This window comes from Oncorhynchus kisutch, linkage group LG30, assembly GCF_002021735.2.
Source record: "Oncorhynchus kisutch isolate 150728-3 linkage group LG30, Okis_V2, whole genome shotgun sequence".
Classification (NCBI taxonomy): domain Eukaryota; kingdom Metazoa; phylum Chordata; class Actinopteri; order Salmoniformes; family Salmonidae; genus Oncorhynchus; species Oncorhynchus kisutch.
Window position 1 is genome coordinate 31,544,577 of NC_034203.2, and position 19,198 is coordinate 31,563,774.

The 19,198-nt window shown below is 41.3% G+C and overlaps 1 protein-coding gene across 6 annotated transcripts; it reads left to right on the forward strand.

Moving 5' to 3' along the window:
- The first annotated feature begins 1,403 nt into the window (after positions 1–1,403).
- On the forward strand, positions 1,404–17,964 carry apol1 (apolipoprotein L, 1). 6 transcript variants are annotated; one of them, XM_020467208.2, is made up of 16 exons: positions 1,404–1,662; positions 5,132–5,209; positions 5,334–5,379; positions 5,516–5,569; positions 7,182–7,247; positions 7,598–7,678; positions 7,757–7,816; positions 14,353–14,433; positions 14,549–14,602; positions 14,692–14,805; positions 15,405–15,464; positions 15,646–15,702; positions 16,367–16,441; positions 16,614–16,656; positions 16,749–16,800; positions 16,934–17,964. In XM_020467208.2, exons 4-16 carry the CDS (start codon positions 5,534–5,536, stop codon positions 17,835–17,837), a joined length of 1,683 nt encoding a protein of 560 aa, XP_020322797.1. In that variant the 5' UTR covers positions 1,404–1,662; positions 5,132–5,209; positions 5,334–5,379; positions 5,516–5,533; the 3' UTR covers positions 17,838–17,964. The 6 variants fall into 6 exon arrangements, with proteins under 6 accessions (XP_020322797.1, XP_020322798.1, XP_031666499.1 ...); XM_020467209.2 differs by having other exon boundaries at positions 16,617–16,656; XM_031810639.1 differs by lacking the exon at positions 1,404–1,662 and adding an exon at positions 2,364–2,514.
- The last annotated feature ends 1,234 nt before the right edge of the window (positions 17,965–19,198 follow it).

The window sequence follows — 19,198 nt, forward strand, 5'->3', positions numbered from 1 at the left end:
ATGAGGAGGTGTGATAGTGTTGGGGGGCTATTCTGGTGACACTGTCAGTGATTTATTTAGAATTCAAGGCACACGTACCCTGCATGGCTACCACAGCATTCTGCAGCGATACGCCATCCCATCTAGTTTGCTCTTAGTGGGACTATCATTTGTTTTTCAATAGGACAATGACCCAACACATGTCCAGGCTTTGTAAGGGCTATTTGACCAAGAAAGGGAGTGATGGAGTGCTGCATCAGATGACCTGGCCTCAACAATCACCTGACCCCAACCCAATTGAGATGGTTCGGGATGAGTTGAACCACAGAGTGAAGGAAAAGCAGCCAATAAGGAATGCATTATTGGACCGGTCCTTGTCTTCTTCTACAATTTTTGGTCATTTTGTTCCATTCTTTGATTTCCCATTGGAAACAACAGGCTGTGGTCTATCTTTGTTTAGTTTAAAAAAATACTTCTTATAACTTTCAGTATTGGAAACGTGGATGTGGGTACACAGACCTGGGAGCAACTGCGGTCCCTTTTGATGAGTTCAGATTTTTTGTGGCCCCCACCCCCATCAAAGTTGCCCATCCCTGTCCTATGCGGAGGCAACCAAAATAGTTTTGAAAGCAAACTACTGTGTTGAAGATATGGGCTGCAGTCCAAACTCAAAGTAGACAGCCCGACTTGGCCCTAAACCCTCAGCCCTTGAATGACGTTTTACATCGTCACATCCGAATGTACCTTAAATGTCCCTTGCCCAAGCGAGGGAGAGTGATGATCGGAGAGGCAACGTCCTTGGTGAAAATCTTGAAATTGAGGCTAAAAACAACCAACCTGAAGCTATTAATGTACTTAGCAAGCTAACCTAGCTAGCCTGCACTCCTGTCAGGGAGTTACAGTTACACATAGCTAGCTAGCTAGTTTCAGTTTGCTAATTTATTCCAATAAATGTCAGAATTCCAAAAAACATGTCGATGAAGCTAGCTATGTTTTATAGGCTCCTCAGTATGAGACTAAGCCAATTTGCAAACGCTACAATCAATTTAATCAAAAATTGGACTGTAGCCAAGGTCGCTTTTGTGTCAAACAAGAGAAACGGATACGCTGTGGGTTAAAAAGGTGGATTTTGGAGCATTCATTGCAACTGTTCTTCACTGTATGGCACAAATTACGAAGAAGTTGGACATCATTGTGGCTGCAGCTTGAAAAGTATCTAGTACTTCAGGAGTTCACAGCAGAAGATCTCCAAGGGGTATTGGCAATGGAAGATGTCACCCATTTTTTTGTGTGTTTTTGTTGGTAGTTTGTATGGATATTTCCCCCAACCCAAGAATGTTCCCATTTTTGGGATCTTTTTGTTTTCATCCCGCACATTAGGTGGCAGCAATACACATTTTTGGGTGTACTCTGCCATAAACCTTAAAGAAGAAGTAATGGAAGCGAACATAGTTATTATTACATATGTGACGTAACACACTTTAGCTAGTGTTACACCCTAGAAAGAAAAGTTCAACAACTGGTAAAGAATCAAGCCAACTGCTAGTCTAATAAACCGAAGAACAACTATTCACACAGCCTACATTTCAGCAACCACAGCAACTTCTTTTACGATCGAAAAAGGCTTTCAACGCGTATATTGCTTGAAGATCACAGACAAACAACCAGTAGGCAGTTGTAATGGTAAGCGTCGAATCATGTTGAAACGGTTTTGATTATACGTTTAAGTGATGTTTTGATCTGTGGTGTCCGCAACAATGGTGTACATTTTTTAACTTACCATAAATTGCTCCTGTATAATAGAGATAGTTAACATTTGTGTTGACAGGATCGGAAAGGGCGATGCCATTGTTGATTTGGAGTGTGAGGGAGAAGTCATGGTTAGCCCATCATACCCCAATAATGCACTAAAGAAGCCTAAAGTTACTCCTTATCATCAAAGGACATTAAATGTTCCGTTTATAGGCGAAATGCCTCTGGAAGCCAAACCCGCTAAATACTCAATCTAAACATGAATCGATTCTCAATTGCCTTACAGTTCTATGAACATAAATCCCTCGACTTTCCTAGCACATTAAAACCATTTCACAAACGCAAAATACACACGGTTTATTTATATGATTTTATTAAGCGTCATACACCTACCAGTGCCCAGCCCACATGGGTTTACAATTTTCCTTGTACTAAAAACAAAATAACATTAGACAAATTATAATAATCATGGCAGGTACAGCTACACTACACAAAAAAAATACATTGTTTAAATTTTTTTGCAGTCGTCAGTATTTTAGTGTCGACAGTCTTCCGTTTACACACAGGTGTTCAGAGACGCAGATAGCTAATTAGCACAGGTAGTCCACTCTGTCTTCCGTCATTGGGGGCTATTCTATGGGTGCTGAAACCAGTTTCTTTTTAAAAACAAAATTGTTATGTCGGAGCTTCAGTAGTTGCTTCTCAACTCCATCCTAAATCGTTTGAGTTTAATCATCTACTTATCGTGAGTCTTCTTAAGAGCCCCGATGCCTTCTCTAAAAGGTAACGCAAATTACGGTACGGTTTTGGAAACATAAGGAATGTATTTTTCATATCAGAAAAAGAGGGTATATTAAGACATAATTTAGGGTTTCCGCACAGCCATATCTCCATGTTGCTACGCGTGTTAACGGAAAACCGAGGCAGGCATCTAGCGTGCTCGGAACATCTGTGTGTAAGCATACAGTGCGTTCGGAAAATATTCAGACCCCTTGCCTTATTCTAAAATGGATTAAAGTTTTTATTTATCATCAATCTACACACAATACCCCATAATGACAAAGAAAAAATAGGTTTCTAGAAAACGTATAAAAAAACTGAAATCACATTTACATAGGTATTCATTCAGACCATTTACTCAGTACTTTGTTGAAGCATCTTTGGCAGCGATTACTGCCTCGATTCTTCCTGGGTATGACACTACAAGCTTGGCACACCTGTATTTGGGGAGCTTCCCATTCTTCTCTGCAGATCCTCTCAATCTGTATCAGCTTGGATGGGTACTGTCGCTGCACAGCTATTTTCAGGTCACTCCAGACATGTTCGATCAGGTTCAAATCCAGGCTCTGGCTGGGCCTCTCAAGGACATTCCAAGACATGTCCCGAAGCCACTCCTGCATTCTCTTGGCTGTTTCCTTAAAGTTGTCCTCCTGATGGAAGGTGAACCTTTGCCCCAGTCCGAGGTCCTAAGCGCTCTGGAGTAGTCTTTTAATTTTTTAATTTAATTTTAAAAACTTTAATCTGTTCATCTTTGCCTTGATCCTGACTAGTCTCCCAGTCCCTGCCACTGAAAATCCCCACAGCATGATGCTGCCACTACCATGCTACACTGTAGGGATGGTGGCAGGTTTCCTCCAGATGTGACGCTTGGCATTCAGGCCAAAGAGTTCAATCTTGATTTCCTCAGACCTGATAATCTTGTTTCTCATGGTCTGAGAGTCCTTTAGGTGCCTTTTGGCAAACTCCAAGTGGGCAGTCATGTGCCTTTTTTTTACTGAGGAGTGGCTTCCATCTGACCACTAACATAGATGCCTGATTGGTGCTGCAGAGATGATTGTCCTTCTGGAAAGTTCTCACATCTCCACAGAGGAATTCTGGAACTCAGCCAGAGTGACCATCGGGTTCCCTGACCAAGGCCCTTCTCCCCCGATTGCTCAGTTTGGCCGGCGGCTAGCTCTAGGAAGAGTCTTGGTGATTCCAAACTTCTTCCATTTAATAATGATGTAGGCCACTGTGGGGACTTTCAATGCTGCAGATTTCTTTTGATACCTTTCGCCAGATTTGTGCTTCAACACAATCCTGTCTCGGAGCTCTACGGACAATTCCTTCAGCCTCATGGCTTGTTTTTTTTCTCTGACATGCACTGTCAATTGTGGGACCTTTATATAGACAGGTGTGTTCCTTTCCAAATCATGTCTGATCAATTGAATTTACCCCAGGTGGACTCCAAACATTTCAAGCATAATCAATTGAAAACAGATGCACCTGAGCTCAATTTTGAGTCCCATAGCAAAGGGTCTGAATACTTAAGGTATTTCTGTTTATTTGTAATACATTTGCAAAACAATTTTTAAAACTGTTTTCGCTTTGTCGTTAATGGGGTAGTGTGTGTAGATTGAGGAAAAAAATTAAAATAATTTAAAAATAAGGCTGTAACAAAATGTGGATAATGTCAAGGGGTCTGAATACTTTCTGAATGCACTGTAACTGGGGAGGGAGTGTAGTTCATCAACTGGAGGCACACAGAGCATATGGATCTGTGCAAAACTGCTACAGTAAGTGTGTATTTATATTTAAAAAATTATTTCTCGCTGTTATGAATGTGAAAGATAAGGGGCATATCATCATATGTTTCGAAAACCGCTTTGCAAGCTATGATTAATGTGTTTTTCTAAACGATAAAACTTAGCGTCGGAATTGTAGTTCACACTGAGCCAACCGTGGGCAAGTTTATTTTTTTTGGGAGAGAGTTAAATTATGGTGAAACTGAGTGGCCTACATATTGATACGAACAATCCAACACCTAGCGGCCTCTTCAAGGGGTTAATTGTTGCTGGACCTGGGTTCGAGTCCTGGTCGGGACTACCCCGCGAATTCACTACACTGGTGTCGGACGTGGGAGGGTGCCCGTTAGGCCATCGGAGAGGCGTGCACACGAGGGACTTGGTATAGTATTGAAACGCGGCGACATTCTTTCCCAAAGGAAGAGAGTATAATGTAGTGACCAACCCAACACCTAGCAATCCCATCAAGACCTCTTGGCATAACGGTTAAGGTGTTGGCTTGACAAACCGGGCTCGAGACCCGGTTTGGGCTACCCCCAAATTCGCTACAATAGGTTTTCTTTAATACAAGAACCATAACCATTGACCAATCCTTCTGTGTATTTTTCTAAATCCTCTGAATTAATCCACAAGGAGCAGCCTAGTGTAGAAAGAGGGCAGTGCTGTTATGTGACACAATGTATACCCCCCCCCCCACACACACACTATTTACCATGAAAAACAACAAATTCACTGGGATCCTCTACACCAGCAGAATGCTCAGGACCTGTGCAGGTGATAGTGCTATCAATATTTATACTTTTTTTTAATGATATTGATGGCATCTTTAATTGCAGGAAAAGTAGAAGGCTGAAAACACATCAGGATCAAAGGAGAATCTCACCTCTTCTGAAAAACACTCTAAAACCAAAGAGGTAAGCATTTTGGTCGAATTTGTTGCTGTACTCTTTATTCATCAATATGGAATCTCAACTCAGAATGTACTTAACTGTAAAACATGTGTCCCTTTCTTTGTTTCGGGATAACCTATCTACACAGTGATCTGTCAGCCAGCAGTGACAGTCTCTCAGACAAGACCTCAAAGGTGAGGCTGGTGTTACACAATGCAACTTGCCTCCAATTAGTTTTGCATGCAACTAGGTTGCATTTGGATCGCTTCATATAACACCCCCAGCAAATAATAAGCAGCTTTTAATAAAATTTTTGTCTTTATCTGTCAGAACAAACTGGTTGGAGCCATGAACAAGCTGAATCCTTTTAAATCAACTCCCAAAGTAAGACATCATAGCTGTTGTACTAGCCAATGAGATTACACTAATAAGATCCCTCCAGAAAAAAATAGATGTCACTTGTAGAAAATCACATGATTTTGCATGAAATTCATGTGGTTTTTCCATAGGTTGTGCTTATTTTCTTTCACTATCATATGACAGTTTGAACTATGACGATAGAGTAAATAAATTTATAACGATGCTTGAGACTGATAGTTTGAGCTGAATATGGTGGCAACATCTACAGCCCGAGAACAAACATACTGAACAAAATATAAATGCAACATGCAACAATTTCTATGATTTTACTGAGTTACAGTTTATATAAGGAAATTAGTCCATTTAAATAAATAAATTAGGCCCGAATCCATAGATTTCACATGACTGGGGATACCGATATGCATCTGGTGGTCACAAAAATGTGTCAACTAACTTTTTGTCCTGAATACGAAGTCTTATGTTTGGGGAAAATTAAATACAATACAATACTGAGTACCGCTCTCCATATTTTCAAGCATAATGGTGGCTGCATCATGTTACTGGTATGCCTGTAATCGTTAAGGGCAGGGGAGTTTTTCAGGATAAACATAGAAATGGAATGGAGCTAAGCACAGGCAAAATCCTAGAGGAAACCTGGTTGTCTGCTTTCCACCAGACACTGGGAGATACATTTACTTTTCAGCAGGATAATAACCTAAAACACAAGGCCAAATCTACAGTGGAGTTGCTTACCAAGAAGACAGTGAATGTTTGAGTGGCAGAGTTAGTTTTGACATAAATCTGCTTGAAAAACTATGGCAAGACTTAAATGATTGTCTAGCAATAATCAACCAATTTAACAGAACTTGAAGAACTTTGAAAATAATAATGGGCAAATATTGTACAATCCATGTGTGCAAGTCTCTTAGAGACTTACCCAGAAAGATTCACAGCTGTAATCACTGCCAAAGGTGACTCTAACATGTATTTACTCAGGGGTGTGAATACTTATGTAAATTATATATATTTTTCATTTTCAATAAATTAGCTAACATTTCTAAAAACATGTTTTCACTTTGTCATGATGCGTTTTTGTGTGTGTATATAAAAAAAAAAAGAAGTTTTAATCTATTTTGAATTCAGGCTGTTAACACAACAAAATGTGGAGTAAGTCGAGGGTTATGAATACTTTCTGAAGGCACTGTATATAAGGAACCAGGATCAGATGTTGAAAAGCCACCTGCCACCACAGAAAAGCTTCCCAACCACAGACATTCCTATGTACGGCCCTGTTCATCTGTTACTGTTACTGTTTCATTATGTAATTCAAGTCTTATTGCATGTCATTTCTGTCAGAATTACCAATGGAGCCATATCAAAAATGAATTCATTCTGCTCTTTAACTACAGTAAAAATTACAATTAATTTAACTGTTGGTGGTGGTGCTTGTATCAATGATTATGATTTTTGTGAAATGTTCGTTAGGATTATGATGGCGTGATGTTTTCAAAGTCGTGATAGTGGCGGTTTGTGTTGGTGGTTTTGAGTTCAGTACAAGTGGTGATGCTGCAGAGATGTTAATCAATATGGTGAGAAGGGTGATCCCTTTAAAATAACAATGTCTTTCCTTGTTCAGAAGGACAATGAAGATGCAAAGTTACTCGGGGACAAGGAGAGGCAGGAAGAGGAAAAGCAAAAAACAGTGAGTTTGTTAAATTTATATCCCACACACTTGTTCTACTATCCTAGCGGAGACCTGAAATTGATTTCCATTCTAAACATTATTTACCCTAAACCTAACCATAAATCTAAACATAACTGAAAATAGCCTTTGTGATTGTGGGGACATTGGAAATGTTCTTTGTTTTACTATCCTTGTGGGAAGGATAGAAGATCAAGACCATACACACAATCAAAGTTGCTTCTCTCTTTCGAAAGTCCTCTCTCTTCCTTGTCTCCACCTTTTCCTAAAGTTCCCACCAGCCTTTGCTTCTCTAACTCCCACAAAGTCACAGGAACAGAACAGTGATTGACTGTGAGTGTCCTTGTCAGGTCAAAAGCAATCTGATCCAGAGAGAGAGGAAGGAGAGAACTGAAACACAGCCAGCAGTTCCTCCCAGACCCACTGAAGAGGTAGGCAAACTGCTCCTCCTTACCGTATGTCAAATGTTTTCTATATCTCTACTGAGGTTGTCTGTCACCTCTCCACAGGAGCTGGAGGATACAGCCTTACATGACAGACTGAAGAAGAGGGAGACGAATGACAATCAGGTATGGTTTACACCAGTCATGTTCATTTTTGGATGTGTGTTATCTATAGTGGGGTCTGAATTTAATTTGAGGGTCAAAGATCATACTTCCAAGACTTGCTAACCTCTCACCATTAACATGGGGAGGTTAGCATGTCTTGGGGGTATGATCTTTGATCCTCTTGTAACTATTCACTAATAATTATTCACGATTCATTCAGGATTATCCATAATCATTGAAGCATCCACATTAGGGCTGTCCTGGACCAAAAAATAAATACTTAGTCGCCTGAAAGTCATCTGTTCGATTCGCCAATTTTTTTTATTTTTATGAGTATTTTCTCCTATATAGACACTCTGTGTTTTAATAAAATCAACTATATGCATTGAGCTTGTCTAATGCTTTTTTAATGAAATAAAACACAAATGACTCGGGAACCAGAGATCTAGCTAGATAAGCAGAAGAAAAACATACATTTGACCAAACCATTCTCATCCCTCTCCTGCTGGCTTTTGCAGATTCTGCCATTACTCTCCTGAAGTTGCCGGTAATAGGCTAAATGAGGAGTCGGAAACCTTTCTCATGTGGCATGCCAATTTATCTTACTATTTCTACCTATCTGTGTGCCAGTTGTGGTTTTCATAAGCACATTTTTGTGGAACAGTGTTGTTTTATAATAACGTCTTCATATCTCAGTCATTGTCATGTGATTAATCAAAATTCTATCCAAATTTGAATAAAAATGATAAAAACCTAAAGTGACTCCTATTGCCAACTATGTAAAAAAAAAATTGCCTACATAAAGACAACAAATAAAAACATTGCAGCCTGCAAGTAGAAAATATTCGGATTTAAAAAATAAATAACCTATAAATCACATTGGCTACGCATGGCCTGTCTGCAACCAACTTGAAACATTGTATTAACTTTGGTCTGGCCCAATGCTTGCCTAACGAACTTGCAACATTGTATAAAATATTCTGGGCGCTCAGTTTCTGTGCCAGTGAGCTCAGGACAGACACAGCTGTAGGCTATTTACGCAAGGGATATGAAGCAATGCTTGACTTGTGCAGGAGCTCACTAGAGCTGAGTACCGACACCTCAAATGCTCTACCGCTTGAGCTTCTGTTCCTCTTATAGAATATTATCTCAAAAGTATTGTGGAGCTCCTGTACTTAAACAGTACCAGCATCAAAAATTAGAACCAGAACCTATTTGTCTAAGTCAAGCACTTTATCAGGTAAGTTATCAGGTAGGTCTGTTTGATGACGTTTCCACTGGATCGGAGCATGACATTTTTCCCTTTCACGCTGAGTGGTTATCGAAAGGGAGAGAGCTGGAAAGATTTAAAAATACATTGAGGAACTATTGTCATTCTCAATGGATGTAAAAACATACTTTGTTTGCTTGCTATTTAGGTGAAGAAAACATTACTTTGAGAAGCTCTACAGCCAATCAGAAATACTATCAGATCCCCAAATGGGCACATTCCTATTCCTACATTTGCGAGCAGGCCAGGTAGCCTACAGGCCTACTTCTAAGGGTAGTCAAACTCCAAGCGGGCTGTCATGTGCCTTTTACTGAGGAGTGGCTTCCGTCTGGCCACTACCATAAAGGCCTGAATGGTGGAGTGCTGCAGGGATGGTTGTCCTTCTGGAAGGTTCTCCCGTCTCCACAGAGGAACTCGAACTCTGTCAGTGACCATTGAGTTCTTGGCCACCTCCCTGACCAAGGCTCTTCTCCCCCGATTGCTCAGTTTGGCCAGGTAGCCAACTCTAGGTAGAGTCTCTGTGGTTCCAAACTTCTTCCATTTAAGAAAGATGGCGGAAACTGTGTTTTAGGTGACCTTCAATGCTGTAGACATTTTTTGGTACCCTTCCCCAGATCTGTGCCTCGACAAAATCCTCTCTCTGAGCTCTACAGACTTCCTTCGACCTCATGGTTTGGTTTTTGCTCTGACATGAACTGTCAATGGTGGGACCTTTTATTTAGACAGGTGTGTGCCTTTCCAAATGATGTCCAATCAATTGAATTTACCACAGGTGGACACCAAGTTGTAGAAACATCCCAAGCATGATCAATGGAAACAGGATGCACCTGAGCTCAAGTTCGAGTCTCATAGGCAAAGGGTCTGAATACGTACAGTACCAGTCAATGGTTATTCTTTGTTTTTACTATTTTCTATATTGTAGAATAATAGTGAAGACATCAAAAGTATGAAATAATACATATGGAATCATGTAGTAAACAAAAGTGTTAAACAAATCAACATTATTTTATATTTGAGATTCTTCAAAGTAGCCACCCTTTGCGTTGATGACAGCTTTGCACACTCCTAGGTCAGTTAGGATCACTATTTTAAGAATGTGAAATGTCAGAATAATAGTTTAAATTTATTTATTTATTCATATTCCCAGTGGGTCAGAAGTTTACATACACTCAATTAGTATTTGATAGCATTGCCTTTCAATTGTTTAACTTGGGTCAAATGTTTCGGTGTAGGCTTCCACAAGCTTCCCACAATAAGTTCCTCCTGACAGAGCTGGTGTAACTGAGTCAGGTTTGTAAGCCTCCTTGCTCGCACATGCTTTTTCAGTTCTGCGCACAAATGTTCTATAGGATTGAAGTCAGGGCTTTATGATGGCCACTCCAATACCTTAACTTTGGTGTCCTTAAGCCGTTTTGCCACAACTTTGGAAGTATGCTTGGGGTCGTTGTCCATTTGGAAGACCCATTTGCGACCAAGCTTTAACTTCCTGACTGATGTCTTGAGATGTTGCTTCAATATATCAACATCATTTTCCTGCCTCATGATGCCATCTATTTGTGAAGTGCACCAGTCCCTACTGCAGCAAAAGGATCCCCACAACATGATGCTGCCACACCCGTGCTTCACGGTTGGGATGGTATTCTTTGGCTTGCAAGCCTCCCCCTTTTCCCTCCAAACATAACGATGGTCATTATGACCAAACAGTTCTATTTTTGTTTCAACAGACCAGAGGACATTTCTCAAAAAAGTACGATCTTTGTCAAAATGTGCAGTTGCATACCGTAGTCTGGCTTTTTGATGGCGGATTTGAAGTAGTGGATTTTCTTTGCTGAGTGGCCTTTCAGGTTATGTTGACATAGTACTCGTTTGACTGTGGATATAGATACATCTGTACCTGTGAAGATGCTGAAAGTAACAAGGTCCTTTGCTGTTCTGGGATTGATTTGCACTTTTCGCACCAAATGATGTTCATATCTAGGAGACAGAACGCGTCTCCTTCCTGAGTGGTATGACAGCTGTGTGTTCCCATGGTGTTTATACTTGCGTACTATTTTTTTGTACAGATGAACGTGGTACCTTCAGGTGTTTGGAAATTGCTCCCAAGGATGAACCAGACTAGTGGAGCTCTACAATTATTTCTGAGGTCTTGGCTGATTTCTTTAGATTTTCCCATGATGTCAAGCAAAGAGTTTGAAGGTAGGCCTTGAAATACATCCACAGGTACACCTCCAATTGACTCAAATGATGTGAATTAGCCCATCAGAAGCTTCTAAAGCCATGACCTAATTTTCTGGAATTGTCCAAGCTGTTTAAAGGCACAGTCAACTTAGTGTATGTAAACTTCTGACCTACTGGAATTGATACAGTGAAATAATCTGTCTGTAAACCATTTTTGGAAAAATGACTTGTCATGCACAAAGTAGATGTCCTAACTGACTTTCCAAACATCTCTTGTTGACAAACAATAGTTTTGGTGTGGTTGAAAAATGAGTTTTAATGACTCCAACCTGTGTGTGTGTGTGTGTGTGTGTGTGTGTGTGTGTGTGTGTATATCAGCAAAAAAAGAAACCTCCTCTCACTGTCAACTGTTTTATTTTCAGCAAACTTAACATGTATAAATATTTGTATGAACATAAGATTCAACAACTGAGACACAAACTGAACAAGTTCCACAGACATGTAACTAACAGATATGGAATAATGTGTCCCTGAGCAAAGGGGTGGTCAAAATCAAATTAACAGTCAGTATCTGGTGTAGCCACCAGCTGCATTAAGTACTGCAGTGTATCTCCTCCTCATGGACTACACCAGATTTGCCAGTTCTTGCCGTGAGATGTTTCCCCACTCTTCCACCAAGGCACCTGCAAGTTCCCGGACATTTCTGGGGTGAATGGCCCTAGCCTTCACCCTCCGATCCATCAGGTCCCAGATGTGCGCAATGGGATTGAGATCCGGGCTTTTCGCTGGCCATTGCAGAACACTGACATTCCTATCTTGCAGGCATTGCTATCATACACAGAACGAGCAGTATGTCTGGTGGCATTATCATGCTAGAGGGTCATCTCAGGATGAGCCTCTTTTAGTGTCATAAGTTTTCAGAACTGTGACTTCAATTGCCTACTGTCTGTAAACTGTTAGTGTCTTAACGACTGTTCCACAGGTGCATGTTTATGTTTATGGTTCAAGCATAGGAAACAGTGCTTAAACCCTTTACAATGAAGATCTGTGAAGTTATTTGGATTTTTACAAAGTATCTTTGAAAGACCTTGTCCTGAAAAAGGGACATTTCTTTTTTTGGTGTGTGTATATGTACATACAGTGGGGCAATAGTCAGCCACCAATTGTGCAAGTTCTCCAACTTAAAACGATGAGAGAGGCCTGTAATTTTAATCATAGGTACACTTCAACTATGAGAGACTAAATGAGAGAAAAAATCCAGAAAAATCACATTGTAGGATTTTTAATGAATTTATTTGCAAATTATGGTGGAAAATACGTTTGCTGTGTCTGTCAGCGTAGTGTCCAGAGCATGGAGGTGCTACCAGGAGACAGGTCAGTACATCAGGAGACGTGGAGGAGGCCGTAGGAGTGCAACAACCTAGCAGCAGGACCGCTACCTCCGCCTTTGTGCAAGGAGGAGCAGGAGGCGCACTGCCAGAGCCCTGCAAAATGACCTCCAGCAGGCCACAAATGTGCATGTGTCTGCTCAAACGGTCAGAAACAGACTCCATGAGGGTGGTATGAGGGCCCAAAGTCCACAGGTGGGGGTTGTGCTTACAGCCCAACACCGTGCAGGACGTTTGGCATTTGCCAAGATTGGCAAATTCGCCACTGGCGCCCTGTGCTCTTCACAGATGAAAGCAGGTGCACACTGAGCACATGTGACAGACGTGACAGAGTCTGGAGACGCCATGGAGAACGTTCTGCTGCCTGCAACATCCTCCAGCATGACCGGTTTGGCGGTGGGTCAGTCATGGTGTTGGGTGGCATTTCTTTGGGGGGCCGCACAGCCCTCCATGTGCTCGCCAGAGGTAGCCTGACTGCCGTTAGGTACTGAGATGAGATCCTCAGACCCCTTGTGAGACCATATGCTGGTGTGGTTGGCCCTGGGTTCCTCCTAATGCAAGACAATGCTAGACCTCATGTAGCTGGAGTGTTTCAGCAGTTCCTGCAAGAGGAAGGCATTGATGCTATGGACTGGCCCGCCCGTTCCCCAGACCTGAATCCAATTGAGCACATCTGGGACATCATGTCTCGCTCCATCCACCAACGCCACGTTACACCACAGACTGTCCAGGAGTTGGCGGATGCTTTAGTCCAGGTCTGGGAGGAGATCCCTCAGGAGACCATCCGCCACCTCATCAGGAGCTTGCCCAGGCATTGTAGGGAGGTCATACAGGCACGTGGAGGCCACACACACTACTGAGCCTCATTTTGACTTGTTTTAAGGACATTACATCAAAGTTGGATCAGCCTGTAGTGTGGTTTTCCACTTTAAATCCAGACCTCCATGGGTTGATACATTTGATTTCCATTGATCATTTTTGTGTAATTTTGTTGTCAGCACATTCAACTATGTAAAGAAAATAAGAATATTTCATTCATTCAGATCTAGGATGTGTTATTTTAGTGTTCCTTTTCTTTTTTTGAGCAGTGTGTGTGTGTGTGTGTGTGTGTGTATATGTGTATATATGTATGTATGTATGTATGTATGTATATATATATGCGCTACTGCTTGACAAAAGAAAATCTTGGTCGACCAACAACCTATCGACCCGTTGACTAATTGGGGTCATCCCTAATTCACATTAATGTATTTAGAAACATATTATATTCTTATTTACAATACAAATGACTCCAATGACACACTACATTATATACCATTAATTTCTATTGGGCATTAAATCTGAAACCCAACTAAAATAAACTGCAAATGCATCCAAGCTTGATGTTGTCAATGCATTCTAGGACCAAATGCTAAACTTTTGACGACTTCAATTCTAAGATTATTTAGGGGTGTCAATTTTGACCCCTACCCTTTTTGAGAAAAAACAAGTATTACTTGTTAACACAGTCTTTCTCTGAGCAATTGTTTTAGTATAAAATATAATGGAGCATACAATATAGTTCAGTATTTGAATTGTTTATTTTATACAGTTATTACTGCTCATCTTTATCAAGGATGTCAATCATTTCTGACCCCTCTGTATATGTAGTGTACCGGTATCTCTGTTTAATTAATGCACAATTCAGATGGTGACTATATTCGTCCTTCTGACTATTTCAGGCTAACTGTAATATGATGCAGAGTGAGAGGAAAGGGAAAACTGCTGAAACTCCAGTGGTTCCTCCTAGACCCACAGAAGAGGTAGGCTTGGATGATTGACTGGTCAGGATTTATAATCATATCTAAATTATCTGTATCTATCAGTTATCCTGTGTCATGGTGGCTCATATAGGAGGATTTTGTCTTATGTTTCCAGGAGATAAACAGACCAGCCAGACGTGGTCAGCAAAATACAAAAAAAGACAATCTGGTAAGCGCATGCACATACGGTCGCACACACACACACACACACACACACGCAAATACATGCACACTCCTTATCTGTAATTTATTTTCTAGGACCAATGTGATGATGAATGCCTTAAAGTGGGTCAATCTCTCTTCCCGGTGGTAAAAGAGGGAGAGGACAAGGATGAAGAAGAGGCCGTGGTTAAACTTACAGATAGCACATCAGTAAGTTTGTTTTCATCTTATATTCTACATCCCCCTAGACCTCGACCTGTATCCACAAAGCTTCTCGGGGGAAGGAGCGCTGATCTAGGATTAGTTTGGGCTTTTAGACCGTAATGATTATATTGACAGGTGGGGTCCTGATCCTAGATAAGCACTCATACTCTGATACGCTTTAGGAATATGGGCACAGTACACTATCCTTGCTGTGTTCATGCAAATATCAGGGTTTCAATTCAGTTAAGATTATTCCATGATTAAATGCTGGTGTTTTCCAGATTTTCTCACCATGTTTCTAAAAGTTTTCGCTGAGTTTTAAAAAATGTTTTTTAAAATTGTACCTTTTTATTTAACTAGGCAAGTCAGTTAAGAACATTCTTATTTTCAATGACGGCCTAGGAACAGTGGGTTTAACTGCCTTGTTCAGGGGCAGAACGACAGATTTGTACCTTGTCAGCTCAGGGATTTGAACTTGCAACCTTTTGGTTACTAGTCCAACACTCTAACCACTAGGCTACCCTAACCACTAGGTGAACCAAATGAACACTTCCCTTTACTTGCCCTTTGCGTTAATGTATTGATTTGCATTCTATTGTTCTTAGGCCAAGATGCGAGAACCCACGAGACACAATCCTTTCATGCCACGCGGTGCTGGAGGCAAGGTAACGTTCAAACCTCCTATTTTCATGCACACACCTGTTGATCTCCCATTGTGTACATTGTAGTTCCCTTCCTCCAGGTGTTAACTATGGTTTACAATATGCATATTATGGTTCCGTTGTGGGATAACTGTTATAGTCCTCTAGTGTAAAAGTTGTTATATTTGATTATTGTCTGTTTCAGGGTAAAACCAAGAAGCGCGAACCCCAGCAGGGAGTTTCAGTCAGTGACTCAACAGAGGTAGCTCTGCACCCTGACACTCCTACTAACACTGTTCTGCCAGATACCCGTGCTGTTTTATTGGATATCTACTGTACAACCGTCACTCCTGAGGTTTTGTTTGTGTATGTGATTGCTTGACTGCCACAGCTAACAGACTGTAAAGTGGCCCAGGATTGCAAAATGGCTGTCACATGAGGTCTATTAGATGACTAGCTCTTTTTCTTGGTCACTGGAAGGATTTCCCCACACGGTATTCTCTGACTCACAACTAAGATTTTTTTATTTTTTTTATTTTTTATCTTCTGTTCTTTTTATCTCTACCTACCAAACACCCAGCCACACCACCTCACCCCTTACTTTGCATTGTGAATTGATTAGATTGCTATTTGCCTAAACTTGTTCCCCTGCTTCCTGTTTCTTTGAACCCTGGAAGATTTTAATGCTCCACTTCTGCAAAACAGCAGAGAAAGGAACTGAAATCCAAAATCGCAACTTGAAATCTGAAACTGACCACGTATTTTCTCAGTTCTGGCCTGTGAATCTGATCTCTGATTAATTGTCTCTATATCTTGGTTGCTACACTGGCAGCAAAAACATTGGTTTGCCAAGAAATGTTCTACTTTTCTTTAGTGTGTAGAATGTATACATAACAACATGTCATTTATCACCCCTGCCCTCTCAGAACAAAGGTGGAAATAAATCATTATTCGACCAATTGGAGGTATTCCGTATTAATCCAGCGGAGCCAGAGCAGCAGGTTGGTTTCTGTAAACAATGTTAATATCAATCTGTGCTCTTAAATACCCACAGATTTACTTTTCACTCATGGTTTCCTCTAACTGCCATGGAGTTGTGCATTTGATTTTAAATAGATTTTTGATTGAAAAGTATGACTTTCTGAAGCTGATTTAGGAAAATGTGTGTCTCAGCAGAATATGGATGGCCTGATGGAGTGGTGGAGCACAGTGGAGCGTGAGTCCGAAACATGTACACATACACACAGTACTGGCGTAGGGGTATTCCATAAACTTGATCCAAATGAAGCCCTTTCTCTTTTGCTGCAGAGTGGGAAGACATGCCTCAAGAGCATGACATGACTGAGAAAGAGGAGGCCAAGTAAGTGATTCCTTATGTTGGGTGTTACCTTATGTGTGTGCAGCTGTATAGAACAGCCATGTTATAAAGCTGGTAAATCATACTATAGTAAGTAAGCATGGATAATACTAATTCATCTGAACTTGTTTTCCAGGGTGTTTGCAGTGACAGCTGAGAAGGTGCAGAAAGGTATCCGTGTGTTCAACAAGCTGTTCTCAGAGCGTGCAGAGAGCCTATGGCAGCACGTCATTGACCTTAACAGCATTGCAGACGCCCTCGACTGTTTCAACAAGAAGACTAAGATCGCCCAAATCACTGGTGGTTCCACCAGCGCGGTAGGAGGCGTATGTACCATTGTAGGCCTCGCCCTGGCCCCCGTCACCTTCGGAACCTCTCTGATTGTCACGGCGGTGGGGCTGGGCGTGGCCACGGCGGGCGGCCTCACCACGGCTGGAGCCGGAATCTCCAACACGGTCAACAACTCCATGGACCGCAAGAAGGTGGAGGCCATCGTGACGGACTATCAGGAGAAGATCACCGACATCAACAAGTGCATGCTGTTCATCAAGCAGGGGATTGAGAGTCTGCGCAGGTTCGACCTGCTGAAGATGAAGAAGCATGCGTACAACCGCGACTTCCCGGGCCTCAACAACATCTACGAGGATGGTGCCATGGCCGGGAAGGCCATCCTCATTAATGCCAATGAGATGATGCGTGTGGTGCAGATAGCCAACGTGGCGGGCAGCACCGCTGCCAGAGCTGTCCAGATTGCCAGCATGGCCACCGGAGTGCTCACCGGCCTCTTTGTGGGCATGGACATCTACTTTGTGGCTAAGGACTCCAAGGAGCTGAAGAAAGGAGCCAAGTCAGAGTTTGCAGCCAAGATCAGGGAGGTGGCGACCCAGCTGCATGATGGACTGGTGGAGCTCAATGGCATACGGGTTGAGCTGCAGTCCTCAGATCCAGGCAACACCAATGAGACCAACACCCAAAACATAGATAATACCAATTACAGCAAAAAAACAGACATCTCTGATGATGATATTAACAACTATTAAACCTCTATCAACAAAAGTAATGTTGATAACAGCAATACTTCAGATAACAGCCATAAGACCAGAAAAATCCTAAACTGTATTTCCAACCCATCTCTACAACGACACATCCTGTCAGCATTAACACTACTAGTAGCAACGTTGAGGCTCTGATTCCCCAGTCTCTCTTTCATAGCACAAGCACCCATGCCTGATAAAAAAAATTTTTACTGCAAAAATAGAACCAGATGATATCTCCAGTCATCACTGGCTTGGGTTAAGAACTGTTATTAAAACTTACCTCTGTAAAATCTAGCAAAATAGTATATTGTATGACGAGCTCATGTCCACATTTTCCCTTGTCTTGCCCCAAAGAGTTGTATTGTAGTTGTGCGCATTGTGCCTGTCTCGACAATATTATCTACAGGACTTTATGAAAAGTAAGGGTTGAAAGTTAAATCAGTTTGTTCATGGGGGCAGGAAACAGTTCACAGATGAAAATTATGGAAATATGTTTTTTTTAATATTACAAATACATTCTCATACACATTATGGAAGGGATCGTTGTGTCTATATTTTCTAATACAGACTAATGTAAAAAGCAAAATGTAATATTTTAAAGTTCAGGCAAATATTTTGATGGTTTCGATTTTTGATAGATACACACACACACACACACACACACACACAATCTTTGTACATACCTATGGTACTATATACATACAGACACACCTACTCATTCAAGGGTTTTTCTTTATTTTTACTGAATTCTATTATTGTAGAATAATAGTGAATGCATCAAAACTATGAAATAACACATATGGAATCATGTAGTAACCAAAAAAGTGTTTAAATATATTTTGATTTGTTTAAGCATACAGTGCCTTCGGAAAGTATTCAGACCACTTTACTTTTTCCACATTTTGTTACATTACAGCCTTATTCTAAAATTGATTCGTTTTCCCCCCTTAATCTACACACAATACCCCATAATGACAAAGCAAAAAAAGGTTTTTAGAACATTTGGCTAATTTATTAAAAATATAAAACATTGCAAGTATTCAGACCCTTTACTCAGTACTTTGTTGAAGCACCTTCAGCAGCAATTACAGCCTTGAGTCTTCTTGGGTGTGACGCTACAAGCTTGGCACACCTGTATTTGGGGAGTTGCAGATCCTCTCAAGCTCTGTCAGGTTGGATGGGGAGCATGGCTGCACAGCTATTTTAGGTCTCTCCAGAGACATTCGATCGAGTTCAAGTCCGAGCTCTGGCGGGGCCACTCAAGGACATTCAGAGACTTGTCCTGAAGCCAATCCTGCGTTGTCTTGGCTGTGTGCTTAGGTTCATTGTCCTGTTGGAAGGTGAACCTTTGCCCCAGTCTGAGG

Bases quoted from the DNA above. Each gene is read 5' to 3' on its own strand.
- apol1 (XM_020467208.2), top strand. From the start codon at position 5,534: ATGAACAAGCTGAATCCTTTTAAATCAACTCCCAAA. The intron at 7,248-7,597 runs GTGAGTTTGTTA...TGTCCTTGTCAG, and splicing joins AAGAGGAAAAGCAAAAAACA to GTCAAAAGCAATCTGATCCA. The intron at 15,703-16,366 runs GTAGCTCTGCAC...CTGCCCTCTCAG, and splicing joins CAGTCAGTGACTCAACAGAG to AACAAAGGTGGAAATAAATC.